The sequence below is a fragment of the Xiphophorus maculatus genome, chromosome 13 (genome assembly GCF_002775205.1).
Source record: "Xiphophorus maculatus strain JP 163 A chromosome 13, X_maculatus-5.0-male, whole genome shotgun sequence".
Classification (NCBI taxonomy): domain Eukaryota; kingdom Metazoa; phylum Chordata; class Actinopteri; order Cyprinodontiformes; family Poeciliidae; genus Xiphophorus; species Xiphophorus maculatus.
In genome coordinates this window covers 22,139,090-22,165,870 of record NC_036455.1, presented here as the reverse complement: position 1 = coordinate 22,165,870, position 26,781 = coordinate 22,139,090, and the positions used below count along the sequence as shown (strand labels likewise).

The following is a 26,781-nucleotide window of genomic DNA, read 5'->3' as shown; positions in this document are numbered from 1 at the left end:
CAGATATTTAAATGGTAAAGACTTACTTATATAAGGCTATGTTGTTTCATACACATACAATGACTCAAGTAATAACTACACAAAATCTTGCACATTTTATTGTGGTAAAAACAGTCACAGACAATAACTTACAACAAATCTACCAAACAAAAAGTGCTGTTTTCATGTAAAAACTCAGTACCATATTAGATGAGATTATTAATAATGCTACTTATTGCTGAAACCTTCCGCAGTTCACTTAAAAAACTACAATATCTGTCTTATTGTGCAGCACTATTATGAGTTACAGATCTCCTGATCTCCTATAACTTGATCAAAAATAAATAGTTAATAGTGTTTTAAACTTTCAGAAAACGTAAAACAGTGCAAAAAAACTACTTGAAAAATTAGAAATTTGAGTAGGATTGAGCAAAAGCAAAAGTCTCAGGAAATCTCTACTAGTGCATAAAGTTTACATAGATTCCGCTGCTGTCCTCATTGCCATCTGAGCCCATTCGTACCTTAAAGCCTCAAGTTGTCCAGAGGTTTTGGAAAATAGATCTTCAGCAAGAGCAGGAAAGTATGGCTGTGATGTAGAGCTCACGTGCTCAAGTGTCCGATGTTACATCGCTATAAATAACCGTTTTGTTTTGTGATTACACATATTTTAAATATAAATCTCAGTCATTCTTGTTCCAGTGTTGGGGTGCATTTGTTACATCAGCTTTGAATGCACAAAGACGACCTCTAATGCCCAAAGTTCACAGCTCTCCTGTCCCAGAGTGCCCACAGTTTTCAGTAGTATAACGCAGCTTTCTAGTGCAAATCTATCCTGTAAAGAGCAGGTCAACACACAGAGCAAAATTAATCATCCATTACATATGACTAAAAAAGGGTTAGTAAAAGCGAACAGTCATTGGCAGAACAGTTAATGCAGCTGAGGTCGATTGTGTTTTTAGAGAGGTTGTAGTACATGGAGTTGACCACATGGGGGCAGACAAAGACAGTGAGACGGTGGAGGCGGAATGTTGCCTCCTAAAACAAATATCAACTTCAAACATGTAGTGTTACATTATAAAATCATAAATAGAAAGCACAAACGCAACCAGAGGCACAACACACACAGACACTCTCTCTCACTCATCCATATGATAGATAAGTTGCTCTGCATATCTAAGAAAAGAGGAACCTTCACAATACCTCTTTACCCTGTGGCCTCTTTATGCTGCAGAGGAAGAAGAGGTGGGCGACTTTGTTTCATCTTGATTCAAAAGATACTGGCCACTGTAGTCAAAAAGTCTCCCATGGTTTGGCTAGTTCATTTCAAAGAGTCCAATTCCATTGAGGTTTTGGGGTCAAGTTCAGCATCACCTTGTCCTTCAAATACAGATTTCTTGATGTCTGGGAGTGTAGGGAGCAGAAAAGAAGTTTCTAGTCCAGTTCTTCTTTCTGTCTTTGACGCATTCCTTCAGACTTCAACATTTGTGCCCTGCTTAGAACTACCAGTGATCATCAAAAGGCATCTTGGGAACCTGTATGTGCATCTCCACGGGTTGGTCAGGCGGACGGTCCCTCCTGTAGGTCACTGTTTTCTCATTGGTTGTAGGAAAATATGAGCGATCCTGGCAGATGACAGAAACACACAGTTAGCAAAAGTCCCACATTCCAGCAAACAATCAGTGCCTTTTAGAGGTATTGGTGAACCTTAAACATTTTCATTTCGTTACGGTACAACCACAACCTTCAGTATCGTGAAATGGAAATAACAGAATAGTGTTTTTGTATTTAGCTCCCTTTTATAGATGCACCATATACAACTGAAAACCAGCGATCAGGCCCGAAACCTGGGAGTAGTGATGGACTCTGACCTGAACCTCCAGAGCCACATAAAGACAGTCACAAAGTCGGCCTTCTATCACCTGAAGAACATTTCCAGGATTAAAGGACTAATGTCTCAGCAAGATCTAGAGAAACTCATCCATGCGTTCATCTTTAGTCGTATTGATTATTGCAACAGCGTCTTCACAGGTTTGTCGAACAAATCAATCAAACAGCTGCAGCTGATCCAGAATGCTGCTGCTCGCGTTCTCACTAAAACCAGGAAGATAGAGCACATAACACCAGTTTTAAAGTCCCTACACTGGCTCCCTGTAGCTCAAAGAATAGACTTTAAAATACTGTTGTTAGTTTACAAATCACTGAACGGCTTAGCACCACAATACATTAAAGATCTGCTGTTGTTGTATCAACCTTCCAGACCTCTCAGGTCTTCCGGTTCTGGTCTGCTCTGCATCCCCAGAACCAGAACCAAACGAGGAGAAGCAGCTTTCAGCATCTATGCACCACAAATTTGGAACAAACTTCCAGAAAACTGTAAAACAGCTGAAACACCGACTTCCTTTAAATCTCAACTGAAAACCCACCTAGTTAGAATTGTATTTGAAATGTAATCAATTACAAATTTATTGATGTAACTTGACTTAATGATTGATTCTATATTGCATTGTGATTCTGTGTTTGTAATGATGTAAAGCACTTTGAAATGTCTTGCTGCTGAAATGTGCTGTACAAATAAAATTTGATTGATTGATTGATTGATATACAGCCTGAGCATCATATTAATGTCTCTACCAGCTTTAATCATCAAGATATCAAGATTTGCTTTGACCGTTCTGTTGTACAAAACTGTTCCTGGTCAGTCAGATTGAATGAAGGTCATCTATAAATATCAGTTCTACCATAAATGGACCTCAACTGAGCCATTCCAGCATAAAAATTTACTAAAATCTTAACTTTTTAATTATATGTATTATATTGCATATAGAATACTAAGAGATAACTACCTGGTAAAAATATACAGTTGTAGTCAAATATTTCAACACACTCCATTAAAAAACAAAACCAGTTTTTTTTCTCACTGATTTTAAATCAGACTACAGCTTTCATTTTTTAGGTCTGACAGGATTGCAAAAACATACTTGGTATTTGGTAGAAACGCTTTTTAAACTGCATGGCTTGGGTCAAATACTTTGGGTATTTTTCTATAAACTTCTCACAATAGTTGGAATGTTGCCCCGTTCCTCATGTCAGAAGTGGTACAGCAGGGTCAAGTTTGTAGACCGCTATGTTCACACAAATCCTTCAACAAATATAAAGATCAGGGATTTGTGATGACAATTCTAAAACGGAGTTTCTCTTAAGATGCTTTGTAATTCATTTGGCAGTATGCTTGTCCTCTTTGAAGACATATCTGTGCCCACGTTTTCACTTCCTGGCTGATGTCTTGAGATTTTGCTTTAACAATTCCACCAAATGTCATTTCTTCATGATGCTTTCTATCAGTGTTGTACTGCTCTCAAAAGGTTATGCAAAATGGAGCAAATAATGAAACAACCTTTTTAGCTTCCTGTTTGAAGCTTTTGCTGTCTGCGTTTCAGAGGTTTTGTCGTATGTTTTTCTAATAATAAAAACAGGAGATGTAGATTCTCTGTCTACTCAACAGCAGCCTCATTGAAGTGGACTTGAGCAACTTTCAGAATATCAATTTTCTGTATTATACAATATCGAAGTGACTAAATCTTAACACACCATCAGTGCTGTGAATTAAACTCCCCTTGAGAGCAACTAAACATTAAAATAACAAATTGAGGTTTCAAATATTACCAAAACAAGTATATGCATTAAAGGCCAAAGCAGAGAGTTCCGTTAAACTGTTTTGCAGTTTTGTTATGAGGTATAAACATGATGATTCAAATCTCCCTTGAGCCAGGCTGAGCAATGTTAGCCCATACATCCTGACAACACATCTCTTCTGCATCTCCATATTTCTTCAAACCCTTGCTCCTCAAAGGTGCTGTATGTCAGTGTAGGGTCAAAAATCTGGGAACTTTAGATGTGGAGCAGGGAGTTGGGAGGAAATGTTAAAAACAGCTGTGCCCCACAGAGCAGACTCGAATTTCTCAGTCTTCAGCAGAGAAAAACTCGTTAACATACATTTTCTCTGGATTGAAGGACTCCCTTACGCCTCTCAGGACTCAAGGGACATAGGGCTTCCCCTCAATTAAAATCCTGCGGTGCTCATGAGATGACAGTTGAGGACTAACCTTTCCAGAGCAATGGTAGCCTAAATCTGCACCAGCGCCCCCTCGTGGCATGACTCTCCTCTGTAGCAGCAACCGTGACAGGGCCACCACCACGAGCCCACACAGCACCGTCAGGGCGCACACACACAGGAACGTTCCCACCAGCCGCCCGCTGCTGACTCGCTCTGTGGAGGGACACGCCAGCACATTAACATTCAAATGGCTTCACTGTAAAGATCTAGCACTAGCAAAAAGATGGAAATGAAATGCATTCCTCATTGGCCTATAAATGCTTACAGTATAGACATACTTACAATTTCTGGAAATGAATCTCACTGAGTTTGATCTTTTAATAGTGTACTTTTTTTCCATGATTATTTGATGAACTTTACAACCAAGAATAGTGTGCACATGGTTAAATTACTGCTGGATTTTTTCACTGATCCAAAAAGGATTGGATTAACACCCCAACTAATACTTGGTTAAATGTCCCTTTCCAAGTTGAAGAGAAAACAAACACTTTTTGTACCCACCAACAAGTATCTGAAATCATTCTGGAATAATTCTGGATATTTTTATCCAGAATATTCCAGTTTATGATAGGTTTGAGCCTTAGTGACTTCTGGGCTGTTGCCAAACCTCCGGTCAACTTTAACACGGTGTTCAGCTGGAAAACGATCCCAAATACACACCAAAGCTAGTTTTTGAATAGAAAAAGCAAAATGCAACTCTAAGTAACAGTACTGGAATAGTTCAGACCTAACTGCTTTTCCAAATGTATGGACAATGAGAAATGGTGAGGGGTTTTTCCAAAACTTTCTTGGGGGGGCATTTATCCAAATATTAGAGGCATACATTTGAGCCTGCACATATACTTTTAAACTTGTTTGGATAAAGAAAGACCTCTGAAATTTAAACTTGTAAAGGACTAGTTGCTTTTAAAACTCATTGAAACTGAACCCCAAACCAATATGACATTCAAACTATTGAGACTTCAGACAGCATTGTGCTTTGTGGCTACATAACTTGTTTGATTCATAATATCTATAAGGTTAGAAATTCCTCATCATACTTCTGAGAAAAGCTGTATTTGAAAATAGCTTCAGTTCTCTAATGCTTTACAACCTCTTTGCTCCATAACAACTACAAGTGATTAATCCAAGAGTGATTAAACATCAAGTTGTTAAATTTTCCTCTTCCTCTTCACTGCTTTTAAAAAGTTCATGCCTTTTATCCCAAAGAAGACACTATTTCTGAACCACTTTCTATTCCAGACTTTTCCATAAAACCTTTTAAATGCTTAGCTCAGCAGACCCAAAGCATCATCTACCACCACCATACTAGACAGCTGGTTCAGTGTTCTTAGCTGTGAAAGTCTAACAAATAAGGAACACAAAAGGCCTTGTATTCCACTGTTTCTGATTATCTAGAGCAGAAGTTAAAACTGAGTCTGCTAGGCAAAAGCATAATTTTTATAAGCCAGTGTGAAAAAGTATCAGGAGAATTGCATTATATTGATCTTATCCTGATAAGATGCAACATAAATATCCCAGAGCACATCTATTCATACATATGTGCATCTGGATCATACATTTTATGAAGACAAATTAATAATTTGCATTTAAATTAGTACATTTTTGTGAGCTTTCAAATAACTGAAATAAATCCTAAAGGGATACACTAAACACACCCATATACAACTAAAACCACACACACACACATGCGCGCCCACGCCCACACACACATAGTGCTCAGTCAGAGGCAGCTGTGCCAGTGGTGTTTTGCTGAACATTTAGCTGGCCGTGTGTCTGCTGGGGAGCATGTGCGGATGACGAGCTGATCGCTCCAAACAAAGAGTCCAAAGAGCGCTCTGACATTTTGTAACTGTGTTTCCATAGAGACCTGGTTCCTGCTGCACCCGGGGAGCAGTGGGTGTGAACGGGAAGAAAGTGTCCCGTCGGGCTGGGGAAAAAGAGGGGGACGGGGAGGGGGCGCACAATGAACAGTCCTGTTCCAAAAATTTGGAAGGCGGGGATGAACTGTAACACTTGGATGTGCAACATCGTGTGAGCGCGCACACCGGCACAGATTAGGTGAGTGTTTGTGCATGAGAAACTAACAAAGTGAGCTGGAAACTGAAAGAAAATGTAAAATACAGCTGTAGCACTGACAGCCGGCCTGCTGACTCCAATCCACCAGGGTGTACTGAAGCAGCCGTGGTAGCAACGGAAGTGACCTCGCAGGAAAGCATGTGTGTGTGTGTTTACATTGTTCTGGTCTTTTGCTAATGTGAAGCTGAGCCTGACCGGAGTGCGAGTTGATCTGAAACCGACACTGACAGCTGTCATTACCGAGCAAATTCAAATCTCAGACATGTTAAAGATTCAGACCAAGAACAAGCCTGAAGTCAATTTGAAAGTCTTGGTATATAAAAATGCTGCTAGTAACTTAGAAAAAGACAACAGTTGTGAAAAACTAAATAAACAATAGATTTCACTATCTTGAAAATACTGGAGATACTGGTAATAGCTCCTCTTTAGCAAATGTAGCTTAACTTAGCATTCTTTCATTTTAAAATTTCAGTGCCTCGTGTTACATGAGGTACTAAATAAAGATAGTTGGGATACATTAAAGTGTCCCAAAGAGATATTTTAATGATCCCTTAAAGAAGATGATTTTAAGGCAAGAATGATTAATTCTTAATGAAACGAAAAACCATGCCAATGGAAATTATTGAGCTTGTTTTAATTTATCATTAATTGATTTACTGATTATTGTGACAAGCCTTTGCATGATAAATGGAGTCATGATTGGTGATGATCTTTAATTATCACCTTGGGATCATTAACATATTTTTGAATTGAATTGAATCCAAATGTAATTCAGAGTTGCAAATGGTAAATCTGAAATTATCTAGGTCACGCTGCACCAAAGCGAGCCCCAAATTATCATTCTTCCACCACCGTGCTTGGCAGCTGACGTCACACATTTGTGCTGAGATGATGCGATGTGTTTAGGCTAAACTTAGCACTCTGTGTTGAGGAGAAACATCTCTAATTTGGTGTTGTCCATGTAAAGAACTGGTGTAAAAGCAAATGGAAAACCTAAACTGTGTGGCTGGTTGTTTTCTTCTGTAAAACCTCTCAAACATCTGTACAGTTTTGGATTTCATGCTCCGACACGCAGCTCTTTTGTAACGTCTATTTCCATTCCACTGTTCGACTTCTGGATGAACTCGTATGGCTATCCACCTCTGGAAAGACTGGCAGCTGCCTTGAATGTTTTTCACTTGGGAGAGATATTTTTCATTGTAGAAAGATAGATTCTACATTATTTTCCAAATTGCGATAAAATCCTTCCGAGTGTGAAGGGCAGCCAGAGTTGCTCCAGTAAGACTGCGCCTAGATTGCCTCTAGGATTGCGCTGCTCATGGTGGGAGGATGTCGGAGTGGCTCTGTGACGTTAGTTTTGATTCGTTCTCTTCATAAACTTTTGTTCGTAAATTTTTTTGTCCCGAGGCATTGTGTTTTGAAGAGCTATTCCCTCCGGATTTGGGTCATGTTGCTGGAAGGATGTTTGCTCTCGCTTTTTCTATTTTAGGGAAAGTTGGTATAACGAATAACCGTGGCAACAAGGTATTGTTGCCACAGTTACGCCTATAAAAACCTTACTTATTAAATCTGCAGCAGAACTCTTTCTTCTGTGTCCAAATAAACAATGATTGATTTTGGTTTGGTTTGGGAAATCGATACAAAGAATTATACTTTTTCTCACCAGCATTATCTTCAATTCAATTCCAGCATGATAGCTTATTCTTAATCACAGATTTTTTTTTGTTTATGGTCCATGTATGTCCAGAAGCTTTGTGCAAATTTTGTGACTATCTTTCAATAGCTCTAGATGCACTACCGTATCTGTTGTTGTTTCTAATATCAAGAGGAAGGTCAGTTAGATAGGAAATCTTTTGAAATGTGTGCACACAAAACAATGCTGCTCTATCCAGGTCAAACCCAGAACATCGTCCCACTGAGCTGTGTGTTCAGAAAAGCCAATAAGCACAACAACACGTGAGGTGAACACTAAATAGCTTGAAGTCCATGAAGTCCTCAGAGTTTTAGGATTGTTCTGCTGACACTGTAACTTGAAACTGCAGTGCTCTAGCTTAAAAACAAACTACAAAAAAAAACATGTCCTAATGTGTACAGAGTAACAACTACCCAATCCACATGTATCTGAGTTTTGTCATAACTTTGCAATACAATTATTGTGTGGCACTAACTTCTTCTTTTAGCCCATCTTAGGTTATTGTAGCTATTTATAGAAATATGAGGGGAAATTATAAGTTCTTTGCTGTGCTGAGCTGCACCTTTAAATAAAACCATGGGTACTGATCTCAACTTAAAATATGTTCATTTTTGTTAGCATGTAGGCATTAAACATTTCTTCACAATCCAAGTTTCTACTTGTTGTACCTGAAAAATCTGCTTTGGAGCCGATATGAAGAGAGCAGGTGGTGTTGCATAGCTCTGCCTCTTTTTGGGAGAGACCTTGAGAATGATGGCAGTCCACATTCTTACTAAGAGAAAGAAAAACAAACAACAGACAAAACAAATGACCAAGTCAATGCTAAAACTGTTTGAAAAAAAAATGCTACAAGAGTTTATTTTGTGCATTTAGGATTTAAGTAGTAATTGACTAAATACCAGGAGGATTTTCGGATGACTTGGCAGGTAGGACATCTCTCACAGAAGTCTCCAGATCGTTGGGGATCAGTACACACACACTTGCCACACGCACACTCTCCACAGCCACTGCAAAGCATGCCGTCTGCAGATTGACAGCTGGTTTTGGAGGTGGGACAGCTGCAACTGTCACCTGTCCAGCCGACCTCGCACACACACTCGCCTGACACACACACACCTCGGCCTGAAATTGAAAAAAAAAAAAAGAGTCTCAATAAGAACTCAGAGGCATTAAAGGAGGAGTGCCTCGTCTTAAAGTATTTGTGATTCAACTGGAAATGAAATGTTTTTCAACCTTACCTCCACACAGCTGTCCCTTCTCATATGGGCAGGAGAAGTCATCCATTTCACAGTATTTCCCGTATACCGTCCCAAGCCTGCTTTGCTCACACACACATTTTCCGCACTCGCACACTCCCCTGCCGCTGCAGTTCACATTTGACCCATCTGCTTTGCAATTTCTATTTGGATCTGAGCTCGAGTCTTTCATATGTCCGTGATCTGGCCTCTGCTCTTGACTGACACCGTGGTGGCTTCCCCTGCAGGGTGACTGGTCGTTGCCATCACAATGACCTGTTGGTCCGCATTTGCACTGACATTTAGAGCGGATACTGACGACAGTGGACTCATTGTAGCCCACCGGATGCACCAACATTCTCACATCTTCATCTTCACCATCATCAGTACAGGAGTGTTGGCCAACGGTGATGTTAAAGTAGACCTGCAGGAAAAAGTAACATCCCTCAATTTACTATTTGCTGGCTCAACACCTTCTGAATGACGTTTAAGTGTCTGATTGCTCACTAATGGAGTTATGTATGTTTTTCAATATTCTAAAAGGCAGAAGCAATATAGAGCTTGGCAGTACTTTAAGAGAGGCATCATAAACAAAGGTCTGTGCGCCCTGTCAGTTTACTTACAAACCGCAGAACAGGAGAAGAAGCATAGATTGATCTGGGGGCTGCTGATGATTCAGAGGATACATGAAAAATGACTAAGGGTTTCTAAAGGTTGAAAGCTCACACAAACCAAATCTATAAACAACACGCAGACAGGACTGCGTCAGCAAAATGAGAAGAATAGCATGTGCAACAAATAAACTAAATTGTGAATGCTGCTTCTGCACCTAATTTTAGCATGTCTGAAAAGCAGGTGCAAACTGGCAAGCAAAAATATCTGTGCTCACTGTGGCAAGAGAGAGGCTGAAATGCAATGACAGGGGGCTTTACTTGTCAATTATTTGGAACATTAAAAGAACAGTATATTAAAATAATAAAATATAGATTTAAAATATCCTTTAGAAAAGCAGACATTGAGCTGTGGGGTCATACCAAATAATTTAACTTTTATGGCAGCACACTCTTTTATGTCTTGATGCTCTGAAGGAGCAGAAAAGCTGATGCAGATTATATTTTATAAGCTGCGTGTTCCACAAATAGTGTGGGCAAAAGATGTCTGCATGGGACAGATTAATGCTGCTGGATATTCTTTAGGCAATACATCAGTGCTAACACCTGCACCACTGTGCAGCCCACACTAGATACAACACAAGTGATAAAACTGTGACATATAAAAATATGACGATATGATGCTATATGCTATGATATGATGTGACACCATATTATATCGGTGTAATACAACACAATTCTGGACAACATAACAACATATAATACATAACGAGGCATTTGGGGACTTATAACTTTAATATCTTTGTGAATAAAGTTGTTTTGTTGAATGATATATTGGTTAAACATCTTAGCACTCCGATTGTGAACATGTTCACCTATACACCAATTCAGTTTCACTGTAAGCCTGGAATAATTATGTAATGAAACGGAAATTCTCAAATTATTTTGTTTTTTAAAGTCTACAATCAGGTATAATGTTCAGTTAACAAATAAGCTAATATAAAAGCTGATTCGGGACAGCACAAAACTTTCCCTTGCTGATTTTGGCTGAAGACAATTCTGAATACAGGATGTTTAGCACAGTGTACAACTAATGCTTCACTGACTGGAAGTCTTTAATAAAATCCAACTACAGTAACAGTAAGACTCAGAATAATTATACTGCTGTTGACTATACATAAAGATTTGAATCTACAGTCAACCTCTCTTGATTTTCATCAACCTTCTGGTAAATGTCGGTACTTTCCATAATACAGTGTAATCCGCCCATGGATGAAAATGCAGGGCATTAATTTGTGCACAAAGGAGTAATTATGTGGCAGTGAGTAAGCACCTCAGTGTTAGACAGAGAACACCAAATCTTTTGGTGGGAACAAATCTTAGGGAGCAAGTAGAAGAACAGAAGATTTCTCAGTGGATATAAAAAAAATGTATTTTTTCTTCTGACAGTAGCATTCAAAACTACTGCAGCAAGAAGCTACTGTAGTAGAGTACTGAAAGGAGCTTTCTGAGTTGGAACTGGTAACCAGAGGAGTCTGTTTCTAAATAAATAAATGCTCTACCTGCCAACATTAATGCTCTCATATTGAGCAAGGTAAGGGTTATGAAAAGTAAAGGTCATGGAATCACATGGGAATGTTTTCCTGTTAAATACATACTATAATCCGCTCAATTCGGATTATTTACCAAATCTCTTCTGTCGCGTAAAGCTCTCAGTGATGTGTTTGTATGTGCCAAAGTAATCCGATATGTCTCCTGCACTCTCCGGATGCCTCTTTTTAGAATTTTTTTCTTTAATTACACAATAATGGCTTGTTTTTTTGTGTTTACCGTCTGGCCTGGCTGCACCCCTGAGCAGCTCTGGTCCTTGGCGGTGGATCCGCGGGGACAAAGAGGAGAAACAGACACCCAGTACCTGCTGACTGCCTTGTCCTCCACTGACACTGACACCGCCACCTCAGACAACAGTTTCTGTGGAGAACAAAAAACAGATGAACCGGCAGCATTAGGTTAAGGTCCTAAGTTCAACAATCAAAGTTAATTTGATGATTTAAATCAAGGTTAAGATAGAAGAAACAAACTGTGAAAGCTTCCTTATTTCTTTTTATTTTTTCCTTCCTTGCTTTCCGTCTCATTAAAAGACTTCTGAGGACAAGAAGGTGGGGCTAAAAATAGCATCTTTGTGTCTGTCCGAGATTAGGACACATGGTTTCTGTAGGGATCTGATAGCTTTTATAATGGAAGCTTCTGTTCAGGCATCGCTGCTTGTGTGTGTGTGTGTGGGTGCGTGTAGGTGTGTGTGTGTGCCTGAATGCATCACAGAACACCCAGATCTGTGGATTCGACAGATTCTCGGAGCAAACAATGCCCTGCTTTGCCGCAGGCGAGCTTATAGCCCGGAGGCTACTGGCAGTTGAACCTCCTAGTCTCACACACACAAATAGACTCTCACTCACACACACGCACACCCCATCAACCATGTTTTAACCATGTTTTAACCATGTCTTCTTCTTATGTCTTTTTATTTTTTATTTTATTTTCTGTTTCATCTGCCCAGACAAAACCACAAACTTCTCCCTTTATCGGATTTCCCAAGTTCTGAAATGTGAATAGATGAAAAAAATACAGGCATTACAAAAGCTTTTCTAATGTGAAGCTCTTGCTCTTCTCGATGGCACTTGCATCTTCCTTTGATGAATGAAAGAAGAAAGGGATTTTTAAAGAGAAACCACAGGTGGATGATTTTACCTTGTATGCATCTACCACCAGATCTATAAGGTTCGGTGCCTGAAAGAGGCCCAACTTTCCCAGGATTGCTCCAGGCAGCAGCTTCACCAACTCCTAAAGAAGGAAACATAGCTGGATGTCATTTCTTATCCAAATGAGAAAAGGTGCTTCATTATGCACACATGCATTTTTTTCTTAAGTTTCTGTTTCAAAATAAAAACAAGTAAATGGTATTGATTCATTAATTACCTCATACCACTGGTACTGCATCTTCTCCACAGCAAAGATGGGGTAGATATGGTTTTCAAGCAGCTTGTCAGACAGTAGACCTAAACTGGGATGGTCCTGTGAAGGAGATGTTTGCATGGAGTTTACCCGTGATCCTGGTGAAGCAAAGCGTAATCAAATATTCAGATTTACAGATTTGCAGATTTAAAAAAATGACGTTCCCACCATCTTTGTGCTTCCAGTGTAAACGTTGTTGTCCAGGTGACACCGGCCGTCGTGCGGAGTTACGATCCCCGCCAGCTTGCTGTCCAGGGCGAGGTGGGACGGCTGATCTGTCATCAGGAGCAAGAGGCGCTTTGCCTCTGGCCGCCAACCAACAGCACGCTGCCATAGAACAAGAAAAAGAGGTCCTATTTAGTCACATCACCAGAATTAAAGAACTCTTTGGAGGAAATCTCTGCATTGGATGTGAGATAACTCATATACATGATTGTATGGGGGCTATGACACACTGCACCACAACTTTTTTTGTTGGAAATGTGATTGCTTTATGACAAATACCACCACAAATCTACGTCAACTCTGTTTCTGGAAAGCCGTTTCAAAATTTCCCCCATTGTTAAAAACTCTTAAATCACTCCTTATCGATACAGTCACAGCAACTGATGTGGAAAACTCTGCAGGCTTCTTATTTTAAGGATTTACAAGTGCGGTCGAGGAAAAAAATGCATATTGAAGCAGTTTATTCATCTGAACTGCATTAGTTTCCTCGATGATCGGGCCTCGCTGCAATGCCAAATTTAAGCAAAAGCAGCAGAAATTCCCCCCTTTATCAGTCAGAGTGGCTCCTTCTTCATGTCTGTGAATCATCAGAGACAGTGTGAGAAAATGGGACCATGTGTGCACGTTTGTGTATTTAGGGAAACTCACTGAGTTTATAGTATGCATGATGTAATGGAGAGTCTATTTCTGAACGTGACCACCACCGAGGTGACTGAAATCTTGCCTTCTGCTGCCCCTATTCACATGATGTGACTCAAAGCCCCCCTGCAGTCGTTTTGTGAGCCTCGGTGACTGTGTGCAGTGGTGTCATTACTTAAACGGGATTCCTGCAGCAACACGCAGCGCTGAGTCAGAATGCTCCCAATTGTTCCAGCACAAATGCCATTCTCAGCGTCAGACGGGTGGCTCAATGCGTCATTCACCTGGCAGACAGCGGCCTGCAGCATGGCGTCCAGTCCTCCCTCCGGCGTGTCCACGTTCGCGGAGATGCGCTGGCGCTTCATCACTCGCGTGAACTCGCTGATGTTGCCGGTCATGCTGAGGACGTGGTGGAAACCGTGGGCTGGACGACAGCGGATGTGGTAATCACTGGCAAAAAAAAAAACAAAAACAACAAAAAAAACCCCAATGAGACAAGTTTTTATTTACAACTTTTAGGAACGCAGTGTCCATCAATAAAACCTAATCAGTGAATTAAAACAGGGACATTGGATCTAACATCTATATGATTTGATTTGGTTAGTTTGAATATGATTTTGTTAAGATTATCAGTAAAACTATTCATAACTTGGAGGTTTCTTTTCTAGTAAAGTGCCTTGACATGACATTTTTAATTTGACATTTACTTGTGAACATAATAAAATATTTAATTTATTTGAACTCAATCAAAGAATTGAGTTCATTAGGAGAATTTGGCCTCTTTCACAAACACTTTATGCTTTTCCCACTGAACAAATGTACTCAAATTAAGACGTGCTTTTTCAAAATATTTCAGAGAGAGATTACGCTACTGTAATAAAAAAATATTTATCTATATTTTGAGCACCTCTAGATTTGGTGCAAGGAATTAATAGCTGGATACCTTGCATGACTCTCCTTTTATCATGAAAATATGATTGCTATGTGGGATAATGAGGTAAATTTTGAAGTGAGACATTACTATATAAGACAAATGACACATTCTCCTCTGTACCTGCACGGGTTGTCGATTTTGGAGGGATGGACACTCATGAAAGGGGAGACAGGTTTGTCGACGAATGAGCCAAAACCTAGCCAAAGGTCTGAGGTGTGTTGCGTCATCCGGAGGGACAGTGCGACGCCCACTGTCTTGAGCTGCAGGTCAGAAAAGATGAAGGAAAAGAGCGTAAGCGAATAAGGAAGGAGATATTATTGGATCAAAAAGAACAATAGAGAAAAATGAAGTAGACAAAGAGGAAGGAAAAGCTTGAACAAGAAGTAGAACAATATTTTTTTCCCCTAGTTCCTCTTTTTTATTTTTCAGGGAATTTGTGTAAACTCAGTTTTGAAATCAAATTTTAGTGATGAATCATTTTTTTCCCACCCAAGGGCAGCGATAAAACAACGACTGACAGTCAGCCAAGCCTACATGATCAAGGTTTTCCTGCATGGAGGCTGATACATCCACCAGATAGTAGAGATCTACAGGATAGCGCTCCAGTTGTTTCACGGCGACAACAAAACTGGCCTCTGAACCTGGACACACACAGACACAGCAACAAATGGTGAGAAAACCGTGAAGTGACTTCGGTTTAAATGAGACACAAAATCCCGAGTTTCAGCTTGTGCACCTGGCCGGAGGGTGATGCTGATTTCCCGTGGGGACACTTGTGTGCTGTTCAGCGTGGCATCGACCTCCACTTTGACGTCCGACCGCTCCATGAACTCAGGCCTGCAACCTCTCCTGCGAAGGTTGTCCGGCAGATCGCAGCGACGGCTCTGCTCAGCCCCGTGCAGATAGTCCTAGGTGTCAAATGTGTGAAAAGATTTTTAAAAGTTTCAGTTTTTATCCAGTATGACTATTCAATGTGTAAATATTACATTTGCTGATGGAGAACAAGCTAAGCCAAAAAGCAAAGATCTTTCAGAACAAAGAACGCCTTGTTATCTCTTTTAATGAGCAGGAGCGAGTTGCTGCAGAAATTTATGTTTGGGTTTTCCTAGTGGATCTAACATAATCCATGACAATGGATACATACAAAGATGGAAGACTGGACTGACAGAACCACGTCCAGTATTAGTGGGGCTAATCTGACTAAGCGGGAGTAAAAGCTGTCATAGTGAGGTGGAACAGTTTTCATTTTCTTTGTCAGTCTTTCCTCAGTTTCACTCCTCGCCCATTCATAGCAGTAGTGGCACAGGAACACACCGTTAACAGGATGTGGTTTCACTTCACCTTTGGTGTTTGCAAGGTGCGTTGGTGATGGAAAACTGAAACCACTTTTACTATCACTTACCTTAGTTTCATTTTCTATTTTGAGCCGTTTCATTCTGTTTGTATTGATTTGAGACAGAGAGACTAGACATGAAAACCACAGACCATGCATTATTTAAGCCCTTAAATTTCCCCTCTTGAAGTACTGCCAGTTAATATGTAATCTCTCATGTCTCCATAAAGATATAACAATTATTTAAGCTTTTGAAAAAAAAAATAAGGTGAGAGACCACCTAAACACTGAGTAAAAAGGTTAATTGTTAGTTGTCTTGACTGCACAGTCCAACAGTGTCACGACTCGTAGCTTTGGAACGAGTTACTAATATTTCGTACTTGTTGACTGAGGCATGGAAATGCAGTACAGTGGCAGCACAGTTGTAAAACCTCACTGCTGTGTGTGTGTGTGTGTTCCCAGTGAGTTATTAACCTCCCATGGGTCTGATTTCAAGCGTGTGACGAGACCAACAAGATTGTGCAGGCGTGTAGTGGAGCAGCTTAATTACTGGGGGATTTCTACTAATGCAAGACAGAAAAAACCACCGGAGCGAAGCGTCTGCCAGTCTACAACAGGAGTTGAGACTCTTTCTAGCTTCATGGCCATGAGCTGAACCTGAAAGCCAGACTCGCTTCTGTTTATTTTTAGCTATCACTGACCAGCTCTTTAACACCTAGACGTTTCTGACGGACTTCCTGGGACTTTCCTCTCTGGGCTAGGGTTGTAACTGCCTACGTAAACACAAATTTGGATTTACATAAAAGCCGCTAACGCTTTGTTTTTAGTGCTTGTCTGAGCGTGGCTGTGTGAGCTTGTAGGAGGTTTTGGAGATGATGTTTGAAGGCACTCGGCCCAACAACATGCATTCAGAAGAAATTTGGCATGGGAGCGTCCAAACACACACTTGCTGACATTATACTTCTACTGTGATGTCACTGCACGTGTGTGTGTGTGTGTGTGTGTGTGTGTGTGTGTGTGTGTGTGTGTGTGTGTGTGTGTGTGTGTGTGGCAACTGGTGTGGCACTGAGAGGGTTTGGAATTTCTCAAAGCTGATCCAGGGGTGGGCTCTTTACAAGAAAGACAAGACAGGGAGGCAGAAAAAGACAGATAGAGACAAACAGAGGGGGAGATGCGGCGATATGCGTGAGCACGGAGACTAAACACACGGACAGAGTGTGGCTCCGTCTCGGAGAAAATGTTCACACAGAGGCTGACGCGCTCACACAGGTCACACAACGCAGACCGCTTTGGGCTCAAACATACACATTATATTCTCATTTGCGAATGCCACGAAAGCTTTGGTGCGTGTCATCTGAAGGAATGCTGCTGAAAGGCTGCCACGTTCCCACTGTTTGCTTTATTTCTGTTTTGTCTGTTACGGACAAGAGCACACACACACACTTGTGTACACATTCCCACCTCCTGGAAACACCAAGAACATTGTGGTCCACGTTGTAGGCAATCTGCGCAAGAGGTGATGCTGGGCGACCAACACGCTCTGGCTCCTGCGGATAGACGGAAACAAAAAGGAGCAGGGAAGAATGTGCGATTAGCATATGAAGGAAACGTGCGAGTCAATACTCATTAGTCATGCGGCGAAATCTGTGCAGACGTGAAGGATCTCATATCCACTCATGATGAGGGAAGAACCACTCGGCATCTCGCGCCGAGCCATTCAGCACAAATTAGCAAGTGTACAGCAGTGTGGGAACAGGTGCCGGAGTTGTTGGAGTGGTTCCCACACACTCACACAAAGTAACTTTAGACAGTAGTTTTAAGAAAACAAGAAAGAAAGGAAAAAGAAAGAAAACAGGCATGTTGGAATAGAAAGTGATGAAAGGCCCATCATTCACCTCGTCATTCCTGTAGTGGGGTTAATGATTTATTAGAGTAATTTACCGACTAAAATCCAATTTCCCAGAGCCATTTATGTTAGTTACAGAGCCGTAATGTGGGACAGAGAAAGAATGTTGGTTCCAAGCATCACTAGCAGACCCATTAACAGGCTCTGACCCAATTAGGCACTTTGACCGCAATTAAACCCCCCTCAATGATTTAACTGTTCATCCAAAATGATGGATGGCGAAGCGAAGCAGATCAGGCTTTTCCTGGCTGATACATTTCTTTAAAATCTAATCTGAAAGGTGCTTTTCTTTTATTTTAACAACTATAACGACCTAAATTTCTGGCAGACTTTTGTTTGTGCACCTCAAGCCGATGTGATTGTTGCAGCTGAGAGTTTGGGGATTTCCGCTCAGGTGCCCGTGAGCAGGTGAAATAAGTCTATTGAGGCCAAGCGATTTTGTCTCATAACAGTCCATTTTTTGTAACACAAATCTGACCCACCCATTTTTTTTTCTACGTATGTCCAGGTGTTTTTTTGTTCCTATTAGGGTGTGGATTTTGACCTGGTCAGCTCCCACAGTCAGAACTGAAATAAACTGTACTAAACTTTGACAAGACACTGTCCCTGTTCAGTTTGAGCATCCAGCAGTGTACCTGTCACCTATTTCGAAGTATTTTTGACACTTAAACCAGTACATTTAATTTATTTAGACAGACTTGGCCCACTCCATTCAGAAATGAACAGTAATTGCTGGAGTTTCTCATCCTATTTGCTGCCATTATCTTTATGTCCTCTCGCAGTTGTTTTTCTTTTCACAGAAGATTTTCTCTTATCACATCTCTGTAGAGTCACTGAAGGGGCAAAAGCTTCCATTAACTATGTTGACCATATATAGTACTTCTGCCTCAGCTTTACTCTGTTTATCTGTGTTTTCTCCAGTATATAAAGCTTCTGATGGAACTAATGTGAACGCGTCTATGTCCTCTCTTTCTGTTCAACATAGACACAACACAGAATTGGTACTGCTGAGCGTTTGTCTTTTACTGTGTCTGTTGTCTCCACTCAACACCCAGTCACTCAGTCACTCAGTCAGGGCAGAAGGCTGCTGATTTTGAGTCTGACTCTGCAGCATGTTTCTTCCCTTTAAAAGGAGCTTCTTCCTTTCCACTGTCACCACATGCTTGCTCAGCAGTAAAGGAGTCCAGTGGAGACTCGGTTGGGTTTTTACTTAGATTCAACTTGATTGTGATTGCAGCAGCTTAATTTTTGCTAACTTGCACTCCTTTACACATTTTAAGGGTTCTCTGTTTAATTCTGATTTTTTTTTTCTATTTCATATTTTTGCTATATTTCAGTATTAAGTTTGTATGTTCTGTTTCAGATTTCCGTGGACAACTTTTCACCAAATGACATTATTTAAGCAACTGAATCTGATTATACTGGACAATATTTAAGATCACATAGCCCTGTATGTAACTGGAAATGAACTTGACTCTGAGATTGCACTATCTGTATTGGTAAACTTAGGCTACCTAGAAAAGAGAAATAGTGTAAAGCACCTTTAGCTTGTATCTGTTGACATACAAAATTGAATGGAATTGAATTAAAATGTGTTTAATTCACATCTTTAAGAAATGTGAACGTTTTATCACTCCCCTACAGAGATGACAGACGGCGTCCAGACTTGATGCTGTGCAGTGACTGTTTGAGACGGCAGCACTAATTGCTGTGATATTATGTAATTGGCTCTTAATGAGCCTCGACTCACCGCCGCTGGAGGCTTCTGCGCAGACGACGAACGCCACGCAGCAGAGCAGGAGGACACGCAGAGGACGGCTGCGTTGCCAGGAAGTCATCCTTCACACTCCGGGACGCCCGAGACGCGAGAGCCTGAACTGCTACTGGAGGTGGAGGTGGGGGCGGACCGGGTGACACTGAGCTCTGTGCGTCCGCCGCCGCGCCAACAATAGCCGGGACTGCCAGAGCGAGCTGCGGGACATTGTCTTTCACACACTAACCTTCTAATCCCGGAAAGGTATTCCCAAACCCCGACTCAAATGAGCTTACAAGCGCCCTCCCCCCTCGGACCACGGGAGAAAGGTGGACTGCGGCGACAGCTGCGGCTCAGGTCCCTCCATCTATTTTCCAGGTGTTGCTGTCGCGTCTGTCTCTCGGCTGCCCGGTGGAAGTCTCAGTCCGCAGCGGGGGTGCAGGAGCGGGGGCCCCCGGGGGACAAGCACAACGAAGGAGCCGCTTCGTTCAGCTCAGCCCGCGCACTCCGACGCTGCTGACTGAACACATCACGCACTAAAATCCAGGAGAACGAGCGCGTTTTAACCACTGCACTGACTGCCGATGGCATGGCAACGCGTTTATTCCGAGAGGGGAGGGAGCAGAGAGAGAGGGGAGGGAGAGATAGGCGATAAAGTGGTTTCTACGAGGAGTTGTGATGTGGTGCATTCCAGAGTGAACCGTGGCCTTGGACTGAACGGTGGTGTTTATGCTACTTCTTAGGGGAGCCATTTAGCAGCACTGAGAGCTCCTGTGTTGGAGGGGAGAGCCTAAAGCCTGGTGGGTGGATGAATGATGGAGGATGTAGCCAGAGCTCTTGCAGTGGGGTTCACAACCTGGAGTTCCAGGCAGAAGAGGTGGGGGTCTGTGTCTATTGTGCGGGGATTCCAATGACTCTGAGTAACCTCTCCTCTTCAGCTCAGCTCCAGCCAAATACTCACTGAAACAACACAGCATTTGGAGGCAGAGCAAAACAGACAAGAGGACAATAGCTTGTCCGCCTCGTGGTATTATCGTGCTCCACTCTTTTATAAGTATGCCCAACAAAACAGGCACAGCCAGCCCTAGACATAAGCAAGCTAATCATTACCTTAGCCACCCTGTCCCAAAACCAGTAGGGGTCTCCTGAGAGCACAAGAAATGACTCAGGTGTCAGGTCTACAAATGTACATTTTCACAAAAGTGATGCAATAAGCGATTGTGCGTTTATATTTAAAATGTCATGCATGCAAGCAGGATGTGAAGACTTTTTTTTTTTCTGAGTAAAACATTTGCAAGGCGTCTGGTTCCAGACCACAATCTCCACTGGAAACATATATTCACCACCAAGGGAAATTTGTCCTGTTGTTGTATTTTCTTGTTTTTCCTGCAATTCTTGTTATTGTCTGGGAGTCACAACTCACCAGTTGTCTAAATAACTGGGAAAAAGCACAAAACTTTAAATACCACAGAATTTGTTCATAACTCATGCAGTCTGGAAGAGTTGGGCATTGTTTTAGACATGGAAAGCCCTAATGACAAATTTAAGCAACGATTTTTCAAAACTGAGGTCTTAAAAAATAGCAAAGACTAGGAAAAGTTGTTCACATGTTTTGAAGTAAAACATTGTACAAATTAAAGTTGGGAAAATAAACAGGAACAGCCCACTGAAGTCAGAATTGAAGATGGAAAAGGGTTGTTTCTCACCAACCCCAATCTCCAAATTCAATATGGCTGACAGCAGCAGTGGCAAACCCTGAGTTTGCACTCATGGGAGTTTGTATCTCGTTCATGTGGCTGACAACCTGTCCAGGAAATACCTCTGCTCCTACCACATGACCCCTGGAAATAGAAACGAGACCCTCCCAATAATACAAGCACAAGTGTGTATATACAATTGTCCCTAAGTGTATAGATGCTTTCACTATCGGGTTGTAAAATGCAATTAGCTTGTATGGCTAATTGCAAATATTATGTCCATTGAGTACAAATAAAGGCAAAGACTAGAACATAGTTACTGTAAGTTGTGTCTGATGGTGTTCACACATCTAATTTTTTTGATTTCATTCTATACTGGTGAATTCTTGAAATATTCTATACTGCCAAACAACTTTGAATAGTATCTCTTAGAAGCAAGTATCAGTGGGCTTGATCTCCTCTGTTTTTTGGCTATTTGGGATCATTTCTCTTGGGTAGAGCTACTTAATTTGCTTCACATTTACCCCTCAGCCTTTATCTACCATGTTTGACCCCATCTGCCCCTCAGGAGTCTGGAGCAGAGCCTAATACGCCTCTCCTCTCAATTATTCATTTGGCAAATGAGGATTACTTGGTTGGGGGAGAGCTGAACACCTCCCAGTCCACGGTCCTACCAGTCACTCTCAATTATGATAATGAAGAAAACACACAGCACACTGTTTTCCGAGTGTGTGAAAGATCCCTGTGAAATCCACAGACTGTCTTTATCCGGATTCCAGACCAGGTTTTGTCCTCTTCTGGATGACGGGGGAGGCAGGGGGTGGAGGGCGCTGGAGGGCAAAATATGGATGAATTCTCTGCTGTGCAAACTTGATAATGGACTCTAGTGTAAACAGATCCCTACCTCTGTCAATGCTGGTCAGTATCAGCATCCTAATGACAGCCGATGTAAACCTGACACAAAACACTCCTCCATTGTAATCACTCCTCTCCCCCTCATCCTCACCTCTTTTCACTCTGCCCTCCTTGTGTTTGTCTTAGCTGTTGGCCTGACTTTCCATCACGCTGGTCTGGTTTCATCGCTTTCCAACCACACATTCAAATATACACCCATACAAAAATATACATATCCACCACAGTAGTTCTTACCCACTTTTCAACCAAACACCTGCCCGATTTTCCTGCTCTCCCTCCCCCAAACCTCTCCTCAAAGTTCCCTCTTCTCAGTGGTTTTCAAGAGTCTCAACCTCTCTTTGGATTCCCATTCTTTGGCTAAACTGATGTGGGGACAAAGCAGGGGTCAGAGGTGAAACATGACCTTAATGGGGATTCCCAAACACAGATGCAATCTAAGAGCTGCAAGCACACACAGTGACTTTAACATTTAACAATTGTTTTGTATAAATATAATTTTAAAGACGGGCATTTTCACTGTGATTCCGTTACAGACGCAGCAATCTCAGTTCCCCTGCTGTGGCAAATGTCAATATGTGTTATAAAGTACCGGTAGTTTGAAATCCCCTTTGAAAATCAAAATATCATCTCCCTCCCACTCTTTACCACGAAGCCTATTTTTTTCAGTCTAGGTTTGTGTCACCTGAGGGGGAGAACCTCAAATGGCATTCTTCTGCATGTCAGAGATTTCCGTCGGTGGAAACCGAACGCAGAACTGAAATCTTTAAACGTAACAAGTCAGCCCCATTAGCTCATCTGAGCCTTTTTTTTTTTTTTTTTACTGAGTCCACCGTTTTTCTTAACATGAGTGAATAATTACATAAGCTTGATCTTGGATACTTAACTCATTTCAACATATCCAACAGGATTCAGTCCTTTTTTCCTACTTTGAATCAAAGCCAATATGATGTGCTTTTAATGTCAACAAAGGTTGTTTGTTATCCAGTCAAAGCAGATAGATTAGGATAAAGAAATGTGCTTTATATCGTTACTTTGTGTCATTTATCAACATTTTGTCATTTCCATCATTGTGGAGATTGGAGAATTTGGAAAATGGTTGAATTTGCCATTTCATTTCTTTAGTCGACTAACATCAAGAAAAGCCAAAAACAGATTTCATGCATTTAAATACACAATGTACATGCTCTCAAATAGATATGTTCCATAGCTATGTATGTAGGTAGATACCAACCAAATCAAATCCTAAAAATAGGTTGTAGCTGCAACTTTGATTTAGTTTCATGCGGCAAAGTTTCCAGTAGAAATTCAGACTTCATATACGTTCCTGCCAAGTTTCAGATAGGAGGCTTAGAAAATCAGATTGATCTGATAAATGATTTTCAGCACCCAAGCCAAAAGTGCCTATTTAATAATCACATAATGAATGTGCTATGCACTTTTGGTTCATTTCAATTTCACTTCAGTTTATTTATTCATAGCCAATTCACAACAAATATGGTCTCAAGGCACTTCATACAAACTATCTTTTTAATTCTACCATACGTACAATCTAACGGATGTCAAGCATTATAGTAAGCGCAGTTAATTATTCAAAGTAGTTTCAATAGTTTACGTCTAAGTAAATTCTTAATCTTAAAACAAAAATGTGCTTATAAGCTGCAAAATTTTAAGTTTCATCATTTATTTTCAATAGTAAAATGTTTGATGGGGAAGTTAACAAAATGCAAGTTGAGGTGCCCGTATTTTTCTAAATGAAAGCAACTAATGTGCAACCATTTGGCAATTTGCTGAAGTCACTACATTGCTGCAATAACTCAGTGTCCTTGTATTTGCCTGCGTGGCTTGCTGCCCTGCAGTACCTGCTGCTTTCCTCAAAGCACAATTGCTTTGTTTCTATGTTTTGGTTTGAAGAATATTTTTAGTTCATTCTTCACTCGTCATGTGGTGCCCTCGTCATCACTATGTCTGTTTTGGGATCATGCAGCTGCAACAATTTCCATATAAAATTTATAATATCTGCTGACCCTTCCTTTTGGATGCTGCATCTGCAAAACATAAACACGATTCGACCAAATGTTCTCACTGAAACATGATGCATTATAAACAACATCTCAGAGAGTATACACAATAGCCTTTACATTAACTGACAGGTCTGGTAAAGATGTAGAAATATACACCTAAACTGAGCTAATCATATACAAAAAAAATTTATGTCAAAAGTGTGTTTGTTGCACTGAGAAGTAGAATCAAGTTGAAAATGTCCCACAGTTGTAAATTGTGTATTGAAATTTCCGATAAACGTCAGTTCAAAAAGTATTAATACAAGCTGACGCTCTGATAAAGAACAGAAAATACAAAAATAAAAAAATCCCCCTGTGAACTCAGCGGTAGCGTTTGCATGAGAATTTATTTTTACTTGAACTATTGAAAGCAACCACAACCACAGTGACTTGTGACTGCTGTTTTAGCGACAATAGATAAAACCAGTTCCTGTCCCTTTTTTTCACTTTCATCAATAGTTTATGGCATGTTGATTTTTTTTGACAGCAACATGAGGTTTCAATTACAAGAATTCGAACATACGACGAGTCGCCAGGGAATTAACCTACTATTATTGTCAGCTGAAGTCTAAAAATAAACTCTGAAACACAACTGAGTCAACTTCTCTTCCTCATTTTTTAATGTTATTAGCAAATCACTATTGAATATGAATTACCCTAACAGAGATTTGATTTGAAGTTCAATTTTGTAATTCCACAAGGTCACAATTTAAAAAAAAAACTTCTCTTTTTTTGTTGATAAAGTCAGGAATGCTTGTCGTTTCAACATCAAAAATTTCCTTTGAGGTCTGATGCCTGAAATCACACGCTTAAGAAAACATTGTTTTGCTGTTTCCTGGACATAACCTAGGAAACCCCGCGGTTCAGACAATGACAACGTTGCAGTTAAGATGACCATCCGTGGCAGTGTGGTGGAAAGAAATATGCACAGCAGTTTAAACACACCTACCCTTATCCCAACCACCAGCATGACTGCCAGCACATAAGTTACCCTCTAAGACCACAGTGAGCCATGTTTTTTTATCTCTTTCCCTCATAAAATGTAGCTCCAGTCATCAGTAACACACAATCTCCAGACTGAACGCTTTGAGGATTTTTATTGTTAGGTGTCACATGCATTTTATTATAACCTTTTACATTGATTATACATAGAAATGTCATATCGTCTCGAGACAAATATTGCTTACATAGTTTTGTGCAATTGGTTTTGTCCTTTTCCTATGAGAATACAATAAATATTTCACTAACTAAATAAATACCTTCATTCCTATCCTACACCAAAGAGGGCAATGGCTTGAGGCCAGACACACCTTTAAAGACTTTGTTGCTAAGTCACTGTTCGCTAAATTACATTTCAGCCAACTTAAATAACCCTAAATCAGATAAATATGATAGAGATTAGAAGCGTTACAGGAGTTTCGTTGTGTATAATTTGGTCTGCAAGGTGGCACGGTTGTTTTCATTATTCTCACAGAACATGAGTGTGTTTTCTCCTGGTACTATGACTTCCTCGTCATGCTGTATGCATCAAACATAGCTTTAATGAGAAATTTGACTTTGCAATTTGACAGCTTGAAATTGGCCTCTGGCTCTTTAAGAAGCTCCTATTTTGTCAGCGCATCATCACAACAATGCGTTTCCCTGATGTCGTTTTCTTAGGACTGGGAAGCAGTTTATATGATGAGCTCAGCAGATGCACAGTTCCACCAGATGTTTGCTAATTGCTGCTGCCGCTAGTCTGGAGGAGCTCTACGAGGAAGGTGATTGGGAGGGGAGCTCTGTGAGGAGGAAGCTCGGCTTAGAGACTGCAGCTAAAAGGAGGAGTTGCGTGATTTATGTTCGAGTAAGCGTCTAGGCACCTCCCACTGGAGATCAAAGGATTTCTCAAAAATGCATGAAAGAATCAAAGCAACAGTCCAGGTATGATTTTGATGAAGGAATAACATTATAGCATTACATAAAGCTCATAAAAGTCAATGTGAACCCTCCTGTTATATTGCAAGTCAAATTGATCTGTTTTAAAGTTTAATTTATTTTTTTAAAATAGTTGGTAGTATTTTTTTTTGCATGAAACATTTTCTATTTGTCTTAATATGTGCACTATACATATTAATTGAAAATGGCTCATTTTACACATTTGCAACACCCCCTTGTGTCTACATTTTACATAGATACTCTTCGGGTCAATTTGACCCAGCAGTCAAGTTAAAGGGTAAAGAAGACAAAAAAAAAATGTCCAATTCTACATGTTTCCTTTCAGCTATGAACCATATTTCAACACACACACCCCAACACACACACCACACACCTACATACCTACACGCCTGCACACATGTACACACACAAGCCCACTTTCTCACTATTCTCTTGACTTCACTAGAAAACTGCGAGAAAGCAGGTGTTCATACAACTTTTGACGTTCCTGTGGACCAACTCCACCCACACTGAGTGGACACTCAGCAGAAGTGGGGGAAAACATAAATACTCTCTGCATGACTCATTTGTCTTGATTTTAATCAGCGAGTCAATTTGACCCTGAACAGTATGTGTGTCTCAAGGTCAATTATAAAGATCACCCCTTAAAAAAAATTTGAAA

The 26,781-nt window shown here is 40.7% G+C and overlaps 1 protein-coding gene across 1 annotated transcript; it reads right to left on the bottom strand.

The window, feature by feature from the left end:
• Positions 1-72: 72 nt before the first annotated feature.
• On the bottom strand, positions 73-21,508 carry itgb8 (integrin subunit beta 8). Its single transcript, XM_023345364.1, has 15 exons — positions 19,511-21,508; positions 17,316-17,401; positions 15,258-15,429; positions 15,056-15,162; positions 14,642-14,781; positions 13,872-14,037; positions 12,892-13,050; positions 12,688-12,783; positions 12,460-12,552; positions 11,542-11,682; positions 9,104-9,524; positions 8,765-8,987; positions 8,534-8,637; positions 4,083-4,246; positions 73-1,601 (listed from the first exon to the last, which is right to left on the bottom strand). The coding sequence occupies exons 1-15, from the start codon at positions 19,596-19,598 to the stop codon at positions 1,479-1,481; spliced, it is 2,283 nt and encodes a 760-aa protein (XP_023201132.1). The 5' UTR covers positions 19,599-21,508; the 3' UTR covers positions 73-1,478.
• Positions 21,509-26,781: the final 5,273 nt, after the last annotated feature.

Bases quoted from the DNA above. Each gene is read 5' to 3' on its own strand.
- itgb8 (XM_023345364.1), bottom strand. From the start codon at position 19,598: ATGACTTCCTGGCAACGCAGCCGTCCTCTGCGTGTCCTCCTGCTCTGC. The intron at 13,051-13,871 runs GTGAATGACGCA...GTTCTATGGCAG, and splicing joins TGCAGGCCGCTGTCTGCCAG to CGTGCTGTTGGTTGGCGGCC. The intron at 4,247-8,533 runs GTACAACAAGTA...GTCCCTCCACAG, and splicing joins CTCCAAAGCAGATTTTTCAG to AGCGAGTCAGCAGCGGGCGG.